Source organism: Poromitra crassiceps, assembly GCF_964638095.1.
Source record: "Poromitra crassiceps genome assembly, chromosome: 8".
Taxonomy (NCBI): Eukaryota; Metazoa; Chordata; class Actinopteri; order Beryciformes; family Melamphaidae; genus Poromitra; species Poromitra crassiceps.
Genome location: NC_139629.1, coordinates 4,026,874 through 4,044,659, shown reverse-complemented (window position 1 = coordinate 4,044,659; position 17,786 = coordinate 4,026,874). Strand labels below are relative to the sequence as shown.

Below are 17,786 nucleotides of genomic sequence, written 5' to 3'. Positions count from 1 at the left end.
ATGAAAAGATTGCTATCAGACTCAACCCTCTGTCAGACAGACAGAGCTGCTTTCACTTCAAGCTAATTGCATTCTGTTAATGATTGCCCTTTCATTATCAAGCAAGTGAAAAACAACACTCCACCAAGGTGAAGTCATTCATGCTTTCTCAAAGGCCATCAGCTGTGACATTTCCCCAACTTCCAGGCTGACTCTTTTATATTTGTTTGTTTTTTTAACGCCGTCTGATAATATTCCTCTTATTCTTTGACCCATCTAAGGACGCTTCTGCATGACGTCATTTTGTAATCGTCTTTCTGTTTTAGACACGGAAGTAGATGACGTCTACCGTAGTCATTTTTAGACTTGCCAAAAAGCTGTTTTCAAGCAAAAAAAAAAACTGTTTTAATATTTTCTCGGATGAGAACATTCCAAATATGTGACCAGTTTATCAGAATAACGCCTATTTGGAAATATTTAACGAGCAGCGAGGAGCGCTGGCTGTGTGCCGGGTCGGACTAGCTAGTATCTGTCAACCCTGCTGCTGTACTGGAAGTGAGAAAACACTGTCGACGTGCTTTTGTGTTTTCTGTTTTAGGGCTGTGCGATTTTTATCTACTTGTGATTATTGTTGACTGATATTACAACTGTAATATGATTTGCAATATCAGAGGTAATGCTAATTCTTTTTACATGATCATCTCATTTTCATTAAAAAAAAACATATTCATGATTATGGTGTGAGTTTTGCAGGGATCTGTACCAAACAAAAATGTTTTCATTAGTGTGTAGAATATGATGTCTGGGCCAGGACATCTCTGCAGCACGCTTATATTTAATTTAAAATGGTATTTTTGACACACTTTTCTCCTTCAACAAATATAGCGCCTCCTGCCATATTGCGATTTCGATTAAATCTGGATTAACTGTGCAGCACTAGTCTGTTTTATTAAAGATCCAATTATTGTTTATTGCAATGTTTTACCCTGAACCTGACATATCAAGATGGGAAATGGGTCAATAATAACAACAAGAGCTACTGTCTGGATCCTTTTTCAAAATGCATTTAGCTATCAAATGGACATGGCAAACAATCAAAGGGAAATTTATTGTACAACAGAAATAGACAGAGTCTCCATCTCTATCTTCCTCCTGACCTTCTTCATCTGGACAGTTCCGCTGCCGTGGCCGTTTATGGGGACACTCGGCTAGCCTGACATTTAAGTGGCGACGACCCTTCGTTGTGTCTGATAATGGAGGAACCAGTGGCTCAAACAGCTCACCATCACACATGGACGCCACTCAAGGAACTCTGACTGGACCTCCAGTCACAGAGTAGAGATAAGGAGGAGATAAGCAACAAAGGGGATCACGGTGGTATCAGCCCACGGCCAGTGAAGGTCGTCACCTGATCGCCTTCCGCTAAGGCTTTTGGGAGTCGCAGAGAATTTCCTGCAGCTTGAGAAGTGAAAGTATGCAGACAGTGTTTCATCACAGGAGGATTTATCCCCCCTGAATCTAAAAGCATTTATCAGCAGAGTCACATCCATGCCTGATGGATACCCAGAGGAAGTTTCTGGGGCATCAAATCCTCTTAAGCTTTGTTCACACAGAGATATTTATTTTTCTCCCTGTCGCTCGATTCAACCCTTTGGAATCGCTCTGTCGCTGTGTTTAAATCGCTCGTCAACCGGCACAAGAATTGACGGACATCTGGGGGCTATAACGTTACGCAATGTCATGATGTTTGTCCACTATGAGCCACTGTAGTTGTTTACAAGCTAAGCCTATCAGCGTGCTCCTAACGCGAGCTTGTGTATCTATACCGGTAGTACGGACTTCACTTCATGTCAGCTGTCAGTCTGTCAATGCGGTTTGTTGCCACACTAATAAACCAGCGGTTTGTTCCAAGCCAGTGTGATCCTTGACTCACACGGCAGCCAATCAGCGTTGAGCAGCAAGCGACTTTTGCCAGCGTAATTTCGCTCGAGTTGGGATATTTCATCTCGGGCGACGAGCGAATTTTCGCCCTATCGCTCTGTCCCTGTTGCTCGGACGCCCAGCGATTTTTCTCCCGGGCGAATATACACTCAATCGCTCAATTTGCATTGACTTTGTATGTAAACTCGATGCCAGCGAAAAACTTGAATAGGTCGGTGTGAACGCACCTTTAGAGAGATATGGAGTCAGAGCAGCAAACTGTGCTCTCTTTCACAAATGTGCACATCTGCTTGGCTGGTGGAGAAACACAGCAGCCTTTGAAGCATAGAGAGTCAAAGCACATCCATCTCTCCATCACAGCATCAAAGTTCAAAATGAGTTCCATGTGAAACAGCCTAGCAGAGAGCCACTCTCCCACACGCCTCATTGCAGATATACCAATTAAAATGATAAGCTGCCTGTGATAGCAATAAATATGATAGGACCTGCTGTTTTATGTTCCCTTGAAGGCTGACGGGGAGGCAAAGCACCGGGCTAATTGTTGCTCACGTGACTTCCAAACGGTCGTACCCCCTAAACACTTCCGACGAGGTGGCAGATGTATCAGCGGGGTCTCCACCCTTTCTCCACCCTGTGAGTGCAAATCCACCGTCACTAATAGAGCACTCGGGTGAAGCACAAGCCGATGCTGCTGCTGCAGGGCTCATGTTTCAAGCAGGCAGAGTGACTGTCAACATGAGCGGGTGGGGCTATCTGCTCAGTCACCAGCAGCCTCAGGAGAGTCATCACACACACACATGAGAGGGTGGGGCTATCTGCTCAGTCACCAGCAGCCTCAGGAGAGTCATCACACACACAGATGAGAGGGTGGGGCTATCTGCTCAGTCACCAGCAGCCTCAGGAGAGTCATCACACACACAGATGAGAGGGTGGGGCTATCTGCTCAGTCACCAGCAGCCTCAGGAGAGTCATCACACACACACACAGATGCCACCCACAGTTAAGCAGTGCGACCTTGAGGACAACAGATGCTATTAATCCAACGGGGTAACGGTGGCACAGTCAGTGACCCACCATGACCAGAGGGGGTCACTGTGGAGACGCCCAGGAGGACTGTGACAGCGCTGGAGCAGAGCGAGGTATCAACAGTATCAGTCCTAAACGTGCAGAAACTGAAACCTCATCTACTCGTCTGCGCTTCAATGTTTTACCCCAATAAAAGGTTTGAGGCAGAGGTTTTTGGAGGGAGCTGATCTTTGACCAGTCCTGGGACAGAGCATGTTATCTGGGGGCAATAGAGAGAGACAGCATTCCTGTAGGAAATGCCCCTCTCTATGGGGCCCTTTGTGGACCTGTAAACTGTTAAGACTGTAAAGCCGGGGGTCCTGTTCAGCACATGTGTGGGTGCCGTGTTTCATGGTGCCGCTCGCTCGGGGCTGAGCTGATCAAAGTTGCGACAGCCAGCGGCACCAGGCATCCGTCACACTCCTCATTAACTCAGTGTTGCTCTGTTGTCCCGCCTGTGAAGTTTGCATGAAAAGAAACAGCCATTAACTTCCTGCACAACACTGGAGATTATCCAATCTGTCAGGAAATGAAGCCAGGCCACTAAATGCCTCGTCAATCTGTGGAACCACTTCCTCTCAAAGACAGCCATGATGGATGCATGGGGAGGAGGGTAAATGCATGGATGGATGGATGGATGGATGAATGGATGGATGGATGGATGGATGTATGGATGAGGGTAGTATGACTTGAATATAACCCAAGACTATTGATAGCACTAGTTAACCATAAACCCAAAGCTTTCCTCCGTGTCTCTCTTTGATACCTGATGCAGCATTTGTGTGTGTGTATCCCTTTAAGACCGCGAACCGCGTCACGCGGTTCGCGGTCTAAAAGGGATACACGCACAAATGAGGGATATACACGCAAATGCTGCATCAGGTATCAATGGGTTAAAGCAGGACTAAACCCCCCAAAACACTTTTTCTCACCTTTTAACCAATATATATGGCTTTTGGTGTGGTGTGTGAAGGATTCTGGTCAAAATCTCCACATTTGAGACCAAACTGTTAGAATTGTACAAAAGGTTATCGTTTTTGGCAGCAAGAGTGCCCTCTATGGGTTCAAACCTGCTTTTTTGGGGGGGGGGGGGGTGGGCTCAAATGAATGGCCAATTTGGTACAACGTTACGTCACGGTGGTATTTGCGCATGGTGTACATCAATGTGAATCAATTGTATATTATCAGCTTTATTTTATGCATTAAATGAAGCGCGAGCCGTTCCTGGGTGCTGGGATAACGCAAGGCATTATGGGTAATCGGCTACTGTGGCTAATGCTAGCGGCTAACGTTAGTTACTTTACATGGCAGTAAAATGCCACTGAATGACCAAATTGACATCACTTTTAACCATTTTGAGTAACACTGTTTCCATACGGACCACCAGCATCGGTTAGTTGTTTATAACATGGCTATATTTATAACGTACTCTATCTCTGATACACTCTGATATAACATTTTCCCATGCAGGGTGTCATGGTGCCGTTTCTGGTCTGAACCAATCAATGGTCTGAACACAGCCAAAGAGTATAGTGAGACAAGAGGAGACGCCTTCTGCTTCTGTCCTTGTTTTTTCAAATCAAGCAGAATGTCGTTTTGCCATAAATCTGACGGGTAAGCCCCCTTTAAATAGCACAGGAACTCCAGCTTTCCTCTTAAACTGCCAAAAAAATCACAACAGTCTAATCTCACTTAAGCTGTGTACCGAGATATTTATTTTTCTCTCTCGCTCGATTCAACCCTTTGGAATCGCTCTGTCGCTCTGTTTAAATCGCTCGTCAACAGGCACAAGAATTGACGGACATCTGGCTAACGTTAGACAGGATGAAAACGCAATGTCATGATGTTTGTCCACTACGAGCCACCGTAGTTGTTTACAAACTAAGCCTATCAGCGTGCTCCTAACGCGAGCTTGTGTATCTATACCGGTAGGACAGACTTCACTTCATGTCAGCTGTCAGCCTGTAAAGTTTGTTCCAAGCCAGTGTGATCCTTGACTCACACGGCAGCCAATCAGCGTTGAGCGGCAAGCGACTTTTGCCAGCGTAATTTCGCTCGAGTTGGGATATTTCATCTCGGGCGACGAGCGAATTTTCGCCCTATCGCTCTGTCTCTGTCGCTCGGACGCCCAGCGATTTTTCTCCCGGGCGAATATACGCTCAAACGCTCGTTTGCATTGACTTTGTATGTAAACTCGATGCCAGTGAAAAACTTTAATAGGTCGGTGTGAACGCAGCTTTACAGTACATCTCTGTTGTGGACTAGAAGCTAAAAACACTCTCTCACACACACACACACACACACACACACACACACACACACACACAGTGTCACCCAGTGTCACGCACATAGATGAGTTTTACATTGAGAATGACACTTCTATGGTTTAGCAGCAAGGTTGAGCAAGAGAAAAGGCAGCACTCTGACCCACCCAGGTTGTTTTGGTGGCAGAGCTGAGACATTTCCTGCAGTATGTGTTTATTAAGTGGAGGTGTGAACTGGCTCCCTGCGGGTTTTCACACTTACCTGTGACTGTGAGGACACTGGAAGAGAGTCTACACACACACCATCCCCCCCAGCCCGACCTGTGACTGTGAGGACACTGGAAGAGAGTCTACACACACACCATCCCCCCCAGCCCGACCTGTGACTGTGAGGACACTGGAAGAGAGTCTACACACACACCATCCCCCCCAGCCCGACCTCCCTCACATCTTATCTTCTCAGTCCATTTCTCTCCTCTTCCATGCCTCAGAGCATCATCCCACGTGGGAATGTGACTTTAATCAGTGTTCCTTCCATCTCCGGGGCCCTTTTCACCTTCACAAACACTGCCTCCTCTCCTCTCTCTTCATCACCTTCCCTCTGTGCCTCCTCTCCTCTCTCTTCATCGCCTTCCCTCTGTGCCTCCCTTCCTCTCCGTCACTGCAAATGTGCATTTCATCTTCGATGGCTTTAAAACAGCCATGGCAGATGATGACAATATGGCCCGGGATAGACAGAGGTGTTTTCACTCGAGCAGGAGTTGAGCAAATAGGACCATGTTCACACTGCATGAAGATATGGACCATGTTCACACTGCATGAAGATATGGATCATGTTCACACTGCATGAAGATATGGATCATGTTCACACTGCATGAAGATATGGATCGCAGAAGATATGGACCATGTTCACACTGCATGAAGATATGGATCATGTTCACACTGCATGAAGATATGGATCATGTTCACACTGCATGAAGATATGGATCGCACTTTCCTTTGCTTGACTAATTTCCATGACTTAAAAAAAAAAAATACTGTAACTTTTCTTTACATTTCCTTGTTTTTCATTTTAGCCCGATTAAACTACAGAGTCAGCATATTTTGCAAATTGCAATCATAGGCCAGTTTTCAAACGAACATTTGCATAACACGCTGCTTTGCAAATTCCGGCCTGTGAGTCCAACGTTAGATTTGAGAACACTGTGGAGGGATTTGGAGAGAAAAGTGCATCGCAAATGAGGTTGGAGAGGAGAAAAGGCTGAAGCAACCACTTCTCCCAAATGAAAACAGTGTGGATCACAGGGGGAATGTTCCCATGCCAATCTGTAGCTGAATTTAGAATAGTGGATTCAAGATCCCAAGACCCCCCCCCCCCCCCCCCCCCCCCGCCCAAAAAAAGGGGGGACGAAAATCTGCGTTTCTGCAACCAAATGACAGCATGAACGACACAAATAGGCAATTTCTGCATCCAGTTTGAGCAGATCTCTTGGGGTGTGTAGACCTAACGCTAGCCTTCAACACATCTCAGACTAACGTACAGATCAAAGCCTTCGCCCACTCCAAACAAAGGCTAGATAGCCCACAGATGAGTCCCAGATGTGAGAGGGGCCAGAGTGACCACTTAAAGGACTTCTCTCCTCTTTGCTAAGTCTCTGGAATACAAAGACTCAGGTTGAAACAAGTCCAGATACAAACTGTGTCCTCCGCTTTGAAGACAAGCGCGCTGGAGAGGGAGAGAGAGGCAGCCCGGGACGACTAACAGTTTAGATACAGCGTAAACACACGTCGGCCATTAAGAGCCAATAAAGTGTTAGTCTCGCAGTGCCAGACGTAGATGATATCTATGTCTGGAACACAACTCTAAGAACGCCCCCCCCCCCCCCCCCCCCCAAGCCAAAGAAACAAGGATGCGTGACAGACATATGAATTGATCAACCAGGGACCTTGTGGGCGATGCATTCAGAATGTGTGCATCGGCTAAATCGCCCCCCGGGGTGAACTGCAACAAACCCAATTGTCGCACGTCCTTGAGAGCATCTACTAGGCCGTGGACCTGACGCACTTTCTGTAACGCAGCCATTCAATGATCTTGCTCACTCATTCTTCCTGCAAGACAGCCTATCACTACTTTTTAGTCTCTGCTTTTATCGCTTCACAGTTACGTCTCTACACGGTGCTTCACAGTTACGTCTCTACACGGTGCTTCACAGTTACGTCTCTACACGGTGCTTCACAGTTATGTCTCTACACGGTGCTTCACAGTTACGTCTCTAAACGGTGCTTCACAGTTATGTCTCTACACGGTGCTTCCCAGTTACATTTCTACACGGTGCTTCACAGTTACGTCTCTACACGGTGCTTCACAGTTACGTCTCTACACGGTGCTTCACAGTTACGTCTCTACACGGTGCTTCACAGTTACGTCTCTACACGGTGCTTCACAGTTACGTCTCTACACGGTGCTTCACAGTTATGTCTCTACACGGTGCTTCACAGTTACGTCTCTACACGGTGCTTCACAGTTACGTCTCTACACGGTGCTTCACAGTTATGTCTCTACACGGTGCTTCACAGTTACGTCTCTACACGGTGCTTCACAGTTATGTCTCTACACGGTGCTTCACAGTTACGTCTCTACACGGTGCTTCACAGTTACGTCTCTACACGGTGCTTCACAGTTACGTCTCTACATGGTGCTTCACAGTTACGTCTCTACACGGTGCTTCACAGTTATGTCTCTACACGGTGCTTCCCAGTTACGTCTCTACACGGTGCTTCACAGTTACGTCTCTACACGGTGCTTCACAGTTACGTCTCTACACGGTGCTTCACAGTTACGTTTCTACACAGTGCTTCACAGTTACGTCTCTACACGGTGCTTCACAGTTACGTCTCTACACGGTGCTTCACAGTTACGTCTCTACATGGTGCTTCACAGTTACGTCTCTACATGGTGCTTCACAGTTACGTCTCTACACGGTGCTTCACAGTTACGTCTCTACATGGTGCTTCACAGTTACGTCTCTACACGGTGCTTCACAGTTACGTCTCTACATGGTGCTTCACAGTTACGTCTCTACACGGTGCTTCACAGTTACGTCTCTAAACGGTGCTTCACAGTTACGTCTCTACACAGTGCTTCACAGTTACGTCTCTACACAGTGCTTCACAGTTACGTCTCTACACAGTGCTTCACAGTTACGTCTCTAAACGGTGCTTCACAGTTACGTCTCTACACAGTGCTTCACAGTTACGTCTCTACACAGTGCTTCACAGTTACGTCTCTACACAGTGCTTCACAGTTACGTCTCTACACAGTGCTTCACAGTTACGTCTCTACACAGTGCTTCACAGTTACGTCTCTACACAGTGCTTCACAGTTACGTCTCTACACAGTGCTTCACAGTTACGTCTCTAAACGGTGCTTCACAGTTACGTCTCTACACAGTGCTTCACAGTTACGTCTCTAAACGGTGCTTCACAGTTACGTCTCTACACGGTGCTTCACAGTTACGTCTCTACACAGTGCTTCACAGTTACGTCTCTAAACGGTGCTTCACAGTTACGTCTCTACACGGTGCTTCACAGTTACGTCTCTACACGGTGCTTCCCAGTTACATTTCTACACGGTGCTTCACAGTTACGTCTCTACACGGTGCTTCACAGTTACGTCTCTACACGGTGCTTCACAGTTATGTCTCTACACGGTGCTTCACAGTTACGTCTCTACACGGTGCTTCACAGTTATGTCTCTACACGGTGCTTCCCAGTTACGTCTCTACACGGTGCTTCACAGTTACGTCTCTACACGGTGCTTCACAGTTACGTCTCTACACGGTGCTTCACAGTTACGTTTCTACACAGTGCTTCACAGTTACGTCTCTACACGGTGCTTCACAGTTACGTCTCTACACGGTGCTTCACAGTTACGTCTCTACATGGTGCTTCACAGTTACGTCTCTACATGGTGCTTCACAGTTACGTCTCTACACGGTGCTTCACAGTTACGTCTCTACATGGTGCTTCACAGTTACGTCTCTACACGGTGCTTCACAGTTACGTCTCTACATGGTGCTTCACAGTTACGTCTCTACACGGTGCTTCACAGTTACGTCTCTAAACGGTGCTTCACAGTTACGTCTCTACACAGTGCTTCACAGTTACGTCTCTACACAGTGCTTCACAGTTACGTCTCTACACGGTGCTTCACAGTTACGTCTCTACACAGTGCTTCACAGTTACGTCTCTACACAGTGCTTCACAGTTACGTCTCTACACAGTGCTTCACAGTTACGTCTCTAAACGGTGCTTCACAGTTACGTCTCTACACAGTGCTTCACAGTTACGTCTCTACACAGTGCTTCACAGTTACGTCTCTACACAGTGCTTCACAGTTACGTCTCTACACAGTGCTTCACAGTTACGTCTCTACACAGTGCTTCACAGTTACGTCTCTACACAGTGCTTCACAGTTACGTCTCTACACAGTGCTTCACAGTTACGTCTCTAAACGGTGCTTCACAGTTACGTCTCTACACAGTGCTTCACAGTTACGTCTCTAAACGGTGCTTCACAGTTACGTCTCTACACGGTGCTTCACAGTTACGTCTCTACACAGTGCTTCACAGTTACGTCTCTAAACGGTGCTTCACAGTTACGTCTCTACACGGTGCTTCACAGTTACGTCTCTACACGGTGCTTCACAGTTACGTCTCTACACAGTGCTTCACAGTTACGTCTCTACACGGTGCTTCACAGTTATGTCTCTACACGGTGCTTCACAGTTACGTCTCTACACGGTGCTTCACAGTTACGTCTCTACACAGTGCTTCACAGTTACGTCTCTACACGGTGCTTCACAGTTATGTCTCTACACGGTGCTTCACAGTTAGGTCTCTACACGGTGCTTCACAGTTACGTCTCTACACGGTGCTTCACAGTTACGTCTCTACACGGTGCTTCACAGTTACGTCTCTACACGGTGCTTCACAGTTACGTCTCTACACAGTGCTTCACAGTTACGTCTCTACACGGTGCTTCACAGTTACGTTTCTACACGGTGCTTCACAGTTACGTCTCTACACGGTGCTTCACAGTTACGTCTCTACACAGTGCTTCACAGTTACGTCTCTAAACGGTGCTTCACAGTTACGTCTCTACACGGTGCTTCACAGTTACGTCTCTAAACGGTGCTTCACAGTTACGTTTCTACACGGTGCTTCACAGTTACGTCTCTACACAGTGCTTCACAGTTACGTCTCTACACGGTGCTTCACAGTTACGTCTCTACACGGTGCTTCACAGTTACGTCTCTACACGGTGCTTCACAGTTACGTCTCTACACGGTGCTTCACAGTTACGTCTCTACACAGTGCTTCACAGTTACGTCTCTACACGGTGCTTCACAGTTACGTCTCTACACGGTGCTTCACAGTTACGTCTCTACACGGTGCTTCACAGTTACGTCTCTAAACGGTGCTTCACAGTTATGTCTCTACACGGTGCTTCACAGTTACGTCTCTAAACGGTGCTTCACAGTTATGTCTCTACACGGTGCTTCACAGTTACGTTTCTACACGGTGCTTCACAGTTACGTCTCTACACGGTGCTTCACAGTTACGTCTCTACACAGTGCTTCACAGTTACGTCTCTAAACGGTGCTTCACAGTTACGTCTCTACACGGTGCTTCACAGTTACGTCTCTACACGGTGCTTCACAGTTACGTTTCTACACGGTGCTTCACAGTTACGTCTCTACACGGTGCTTCACAGTTACGTTTCTACACGGTGCTTCACAGTTACGTTTCTACACGGTGCTTCACAGTTACGTCTCTACACGGTGCTTCACAGTTACGTCTCTACACGGTGCTTCACAGTTACGTCTCTACACGGTGCTTCACAGTTACGTCTCTACACGGTGCTTCACAGTTACGTCTCTACACGGTGCTTCACAGTTACGTCTCTACACGGTGCTTCACAGTTATGTCTCTACACGGTGCTTCACAGTTACGTCTCTACACGGTGCTTCACAGTTACGTCTCTACACGGTGCTTCACAGTTACGTTTCTACACGGTGCTTCACAGTTACGTCTCTACACGGTGCTTCACAGTTACGTCTCTACACGGTGCTTCACAGTTACGTCTCTACACGGTGCTTCACAGTTACGTCTCTACACGGTGCTTCACAGTTACGTCTCTACACGGTGCTTCACAGTTACGTCTCTACACGGTGCTTCACAGTTACGTCTCTACACGGTGCTTCACAGTTACGTCTCTACACGGTGCTTCACAGTTACGTCTCTACACGGTGCTTCACAGTTACGTCTCTACACGGTGCTTCACAGTTACGTCTCTACACGGTGCTTCACAGTTACGTCTCTACACAGTGCTTCACAGTTACGTCTCTACATGGTGCTTCACAGTTACGTCTCTACACGGTGCTTCACAGTTACGTCTCTACACGGTGCTTCACAGTTACGTCTCTACACGGTGCTTCACAGTTACGTCTCTACACGGTGCTTCACAGTTACGTCTCTACACGGTGCTTCACAGTTACGTCTCTACACGGTGCTTCACAGTTACGTCTCTACACAGTGCTTCACAGTTACGTCTCTACACGGTGCTTCACAGTTACGTCTCTACACGGTGCTTCACAGTTACGTTTCTACACGGTGCTTCACAGTTACGTCTCTACACGGTGCTTCACAGTTACGTCTCTACACGGTGCTTCACAGTTACGTCTCTACACGGTGCTTCACAGTTACGTCTCTACACGGTGCTTCTGGAGTGACAAAAACAATTCTCTGTAAGCACACTGAGCTTACACGTACACTAGGGCTGTGAATCTTCACTGGCCTCACGATTTGTTTACGATTCAGAGGGCTACGATTCGATTCAATTACGATTATCGATGCATCTCGATGCATCTGAAATCGATGCATCACTTTTTTCCGCAATACATGATTTATTTTTTCTCACTTTCTTTTTTCTCACTGTGTGGCTACTTTTAAAATAAAAGTGCATTTGGAATTGCATTGTATTATGATCCATAATTAAAATAAACAACTGCATGTACTTCCATTATATTTTATTTGATTATAATTTTTTTTTAATAATAATAATAATAATAATAATAATAATAATAATAATAATAATAATAATCGATTTTTGACATTTGTGAATCGATGCAGAATCGTGCACGTCCGCATCGCGATGCATCTTATAATCGATTATTTTTGACACCAATAACGTATACTCTGACTGCCGGGGAGCAGAATGGTCCGGCTATCCTCTCTTCCATCTACCCGCTTTTTCTTATTTCTAAGGGTAACATCTACTCAGAGTAGTTTTGACATGTTCCAGAGATTGCCAAGCTGAAAGCTACAGCGGTAGAGCTTTGAGGCTGAGAAGGGGTTGTCAATTCTGGAACGCCGTCAGATGTTCAACACTGACACAATAGCACCCGAAGGCAGACAGGAAACTTCACTTCTACGGGAAGTCCACAGAGACGGCGGATTGAAATAGTGTGCAGGTGTGCAGGTGAAACACAGACGCTTGCAGCACACTAAGCTTGTCCTGGTTGTCTACATGGAAGTGAAACACAGACGCTTGCAGCACACTAAGCTTGTCCTGGTTGTCTACATGGAATAGAAAAGTTTTGTTCTGAGACTATGAAGTGAGGAGTAAGTTGCACAATGACAATACAAGGATGTGCCTTGAAATCACACGCTGTGCAGCAAACACTGGTATCCTACAGACACACGCTGTACAGCAAACACAGAAAAGCCCAAATGTAGTTTGAAGAAGGATGAGAAAGGGTGGGGGGTGTGTGTGTGTGTGTGTGAGAGAGAGAGAGAGATATCTTCAGATTTTGTGATTTATGTTACTGGGTAACAAAATGTCTTGATCTCTGTTTTTGATTCTTTGTATGTAATGTATGCTTTGGCAATGTAAGATGCACCTTATCATGCCAATAAAGCCCTTTGAATTGAATTGAGAGAGAGAGAGAGAGAGAGAGAGAGTGTGTGTGTGTGTGTGTGTGTGTGTGTGTGTGTGGGGGGGGGGGGGGGGGGGTGGTAGAGCTAAGGTTACAGCTGCCATGGTGCCATGCATCCTTCATATTAAGTGTTAAAATATATACGTTCTAATCGACGTGCGTAGACGTTTTTGATATTCCTCCTAGTTTTTGATAATTATGCAAACGAATGAAGTTAGTGAAGTTATTCCTGTTTGTGGATCACAGAGATATACTGAAACACACTGAAACAGGTGGAGGAAAGATACAAAACTGCAGTTATTCCATCATCCGTGTTAATCTTTTATAGCATTCTGCCTAATCTATCCACCTTATTTCTAGCTGCCATGATGCCTGATGGGTGCTTCTTCCGCTTCCGGTGTAATAGACTGTTTTACAGTCTATGGTTTTAACTTGACAAAAAAAACGTCTATGAGGATTTTACAGCAGAGCCATTCTGCTCTACAGCCGTGTCGTTCGGGTGCTGGGATAACGTAATGCATTGTGGGTAGTCGGCTACTGTGGCTAATGCTAACGGCTAGCATAATAGTTACTTTACATGGCAGTAAAACGCCACTGAATGACCAAATTGATTTAACTTTCAACCATTTCGAGTAATACTGTTTCCATACGGACCCCCAGCGTTGGTTAGTTGTTTATAACGTGACTATATTTATAACTTTTATAACGTACTCCAGTTTCCGGTTTATAATTCGGGTCTGCAGCCGAGTATAACAAAGGAAATGGCAAGCTGCAACAACGTTAAACCGGACCTTGTACCCACGATTATTTTTTACAGTGGGGCATTCAAAAATAAGGTGGATAAATTACACTCCAATTCTAGTCTCCCTCAGCTACTCCCATCTCACACCTCCCAAGGACAATTTACACCCAGGCAGACGTGCTCGCTGCTCACACACACAGGGGATTCTGAAGTCTATACAGTACATGTAAGACCATTTCTACAGCCACTTTGGAGCTCTGGAACTCACTAGAAGTGTTTTCCTGAGATCAGGTACATGCCTGATTTCAGAAAAACAACCCCTTGACTTCTAACATAAGAAATAGAGAAATCCACGAGGCTCTTTTCGCCATCATAAACAAACTAGATGAAAACTAGAATACATTATCCAATTTAATCCAATGCATTAAATCAAAGTTCATAATGTTTGACAGCAGTTTAGAACTAAATTAGCTGTCAGACAGGTGTACACATCTACATTACGCTTTTTTCACCACCTTTTTGGGTCTGGAGAAATCCTGCATCAAGGCAGTTGGGAGAATTGAAAGTTGAGCTGAGTAAGATGAGCTCCAGTAAGGTATGGTATGGAAGGTTGGTGGTTGGGGGTGAAGTAGTACCTGGTGATCTCTTGTTAGGACGTAAGGGCATCATGTAGGACTGTCGTGGCAGCAGAGGTGAGGAGGGCAGGGACATGGACACCCCCTTGGCCAGGCTCAGCCTGAACACATCGTCCTGCACAAACGGGTGAGCAGTGCCAGGCTCCTGGGACTGAGCAATCCCCTCAGGCAGGCCTCTTCTCTGGACATCCCCTGCTGAGGAGAAAGAGGAGATGCTTAGCCAGAGATGGGCAGTAACTAAGTACAAATACTTTGGACTTCTGACAACTTTTTACTTTTACTCCCTACAACACTGTACATTTTAACACAAATATGTGCACTTTCTACTCCTTGCATTTTCGAAACAGGCTAGTTACTTTAGTTTTAATGCACGACAGACAAAAACCATCGTTTGTTTGTCTCTCTCGTCTCGTCTCTTTTTTGTGGAAAAACCAGACGCAGACATCCTGGTCAACTGTGCTGCCCAGGCAGGAAGGGTGGGACATACTGCAGGAAGTCATCTCTCATAGACAGCGTTCACCTCTACATTAGCGCTACACACAACCACCTGGAGGCCAAGAGATGTCCTCGCAGTCTGGCCCGCGTGTGTCGGATCCGGATCCGCCAAACGCTGGGCACACATCGCCTGAACCAAGTCCACTCCCTACCACTAACACAAGTGATGAAGGACTTTGTACTCCACTAGAACTGACTTGAAGGACTGGCAGTTTATTTATTTTCATTTCCTAGATATCGCGCACGGAAATTCTAGTTATCTTAATATGACGAATCTGTGAATCCAACTCTCCCCCCAAGTCTCTTGAGTTTCCTTCTGACTCCTTTGTCTCTAGTCTACCTGGCTATTGTTTACCAGGAATCACCACGCACCGGGGCCATTTTCCCGCGACTATCGACTTGTTTACAACAACGGATGAAGAGCTAATCGAAACTGAACAGCGGACGAGGAGAGAGAGAGGAACAACAGGCCAGGGATGAACAAGCGCTGCACAGCCGAGAACAGAGGAGGAATGCCTCTGTTGGATTCACAGACCCCGGATGAGGAAACCGAGGCTGCCCGAGGCAGCCTGAGATACACTGAGAGACTGTGACAGTATGGGTAACTAGAGAGAAAGATGAGAAAGACACAGAAAGGCAGACAGCTATCAAATTAAGGATATTGATTAAGAATGTTTGTTGGGTAAACACAAATGAGCATGTTGCCTTATTGCTTAAAGCAAGTCACTTATAGTACACTTATAGGGCTAATGTGGACTTCAGCATAGAGTGGTCCATTTTTTAGTGTATTTTTACTGTGTATAGTCGGAGGAGAAAAGAAAACGGCTTCTCAAAACCACTTTTGGACCACCCAATTTTTGCTGCATGGTATTATCAAGATTTCCTTCAAGGTAGTACATTGGTTGCGCTTGGTCTCGAGTTAATGAGTACAGCAACAACTTGATAGAGAGAGCTGCTTGTGCCCATGAAATCAAAATGACATTCTACCATAGAGACACTGCGTAACGCGTCATCATTCAGAAACCACGCCCAAAACGGGGGAAAACACAAACCCCCCCTCCAATCCTGGCGTTCTCCTATGTCACGTGCATGGTTGCGTGTTGCACCAAAAGATCGTAAATACGGAAGATGAACACTCCAACTTACTTCCTTGACAGCAACATCCACATTTTTCTTCTCGCCAATTCTCAATGGCTTCCTTGTTTTGCTCGGGAGTACAAAAAAACTTTAAATGGCGATTTTTTACATTTGTTGTGTGCGCAGCCCCACCACACAACAGCTTTTAGCTATGTTTAATTCAAGGAAAATGACGCTGGTCTATGGGAGTGAACGGAGCGATTTCCCCCCGTGATGGGCGTGACCTATTTCATGCAGTGTCTCTATTGCTAGAGAATGCTAAGAGATACGTGCTTTCACACAAACCAGGATGAGTGGGAGAGGTGGGAACAACAAGCTGGAGAGACAGAGCCATGAGAACGCAGGTCCACATGCTGTGTATTTAAAGCTAAGGTCATGGACCAGTGGGTTTCTCTCATGCCATCTCATGCCATGAGGAAGGCCATCCAGTTAGCAGTTAGAGTCAATAAGGGCAGTGTCATTGACCAGAGAGTTGAGATAACGTGTGACTCACCACCGAGCTGGTTGCTCCATGCTGAGGAGGTTATTATCCAAATTATCCAAATGACCAAATATTTGTATTTCCTTGAGGACGGTGATCTGTGTTATCAAAAGGAGTACACTCACCAGGGTGGGAAATATACACATGAGGGTGATTTTCAGCAGTGGCTGATTAACTTGTTAGATCCACCAATCATTGAATACGTTTACATGCACACAATATTCAGCTTTTTGCCCATATTCGGAAAATGATAATATTCCGACTAAATGAATAATCCACTAATATTCCCGTTTACATGTAGCCGTAGCTCGCCCTCCCCGACACGTGAGGGAGGGGGGCGGAGAGAGAGAGATGCAGGTAGGCGGAGTTTTTCTGTTGAGAATAAACAGAGCAGCACTATTCTTACGAGCATCACTTGGTCCATTTCTGGAGCTTGCTGCTGAAAAGTTTGGTGTTGCGCATCCAAGTCTTTCATAAAAAGTAGGCTAGTAGCCTACGTTATTACCTCACAGGCTCGCAAGCATTGTGGACTTCCGTGGGCACTGGGCACTATAGGCTACTCTCTCTCTCTCTCTTTAAATCGATGTTTCTCATCTTCTCCCGATCAGAAATGTCGGCTTTTCTTTTTGCATGCCAGAGATGATGGATTATTATGATTATATCGCCTGTTCTAGCGCTTTCTAGCACACATCAGTTGACCACAAACAGGCAACATGCGTCGCAAACTGCGGTAAAAACCCTGATTGAGACGCATATTCCGAATGCGCTGTATACATGATCAAAGAATCCTCCGAAAACCCGAATAATACTGGAATAACCCAGATGTCTTAATCGGAAAACGCTAAATTCGGAAAAAGGGCAAATTCGGAAAATGCAACTGGAATATGCCGTTTATATGACCCTTATCAAATTCAGAATATTGTCATTTTCCGAATAATAGTGGAATATTGTGTGCATGTAAACGTAGTCGGGCAGGTGGCAGGTGAACAAAAGTCCTATTTACAAGCATCGTTTCAAAACAAAGCCTGTTAACTCCTATTGCCAGAAG

The 17,786-nt window shown here is 45.9% G+C and overlaps 1 protein-coding gene across 2 annotated transcripts in view; it reads right to left on the bottom strand.

Annotated features, from left to right (window-relative positions):
• The window catches only part of tanc1b (tetratricopeptide repeat, ankyrin repeat and coiled-coil containing 1b), a 216,250-nt gene that overhangs the window by 133,336 nt on the left and 65,128 nt on the right, over positions 1-17,786 (bottom strand). For both annotated transcript variants that reach the window (XM_083641834.1, XM_083641835.1), the window contains exon 3: positions 14,626-14,820. In XM_083641834.1, coding sequence (XP_083497960.1) covers positions 14,626-14,820 — 195 coding nt within the window. The remainder of the gene's footprint in view (positions 1-14,625; positions 14,821-17,786) is intronic.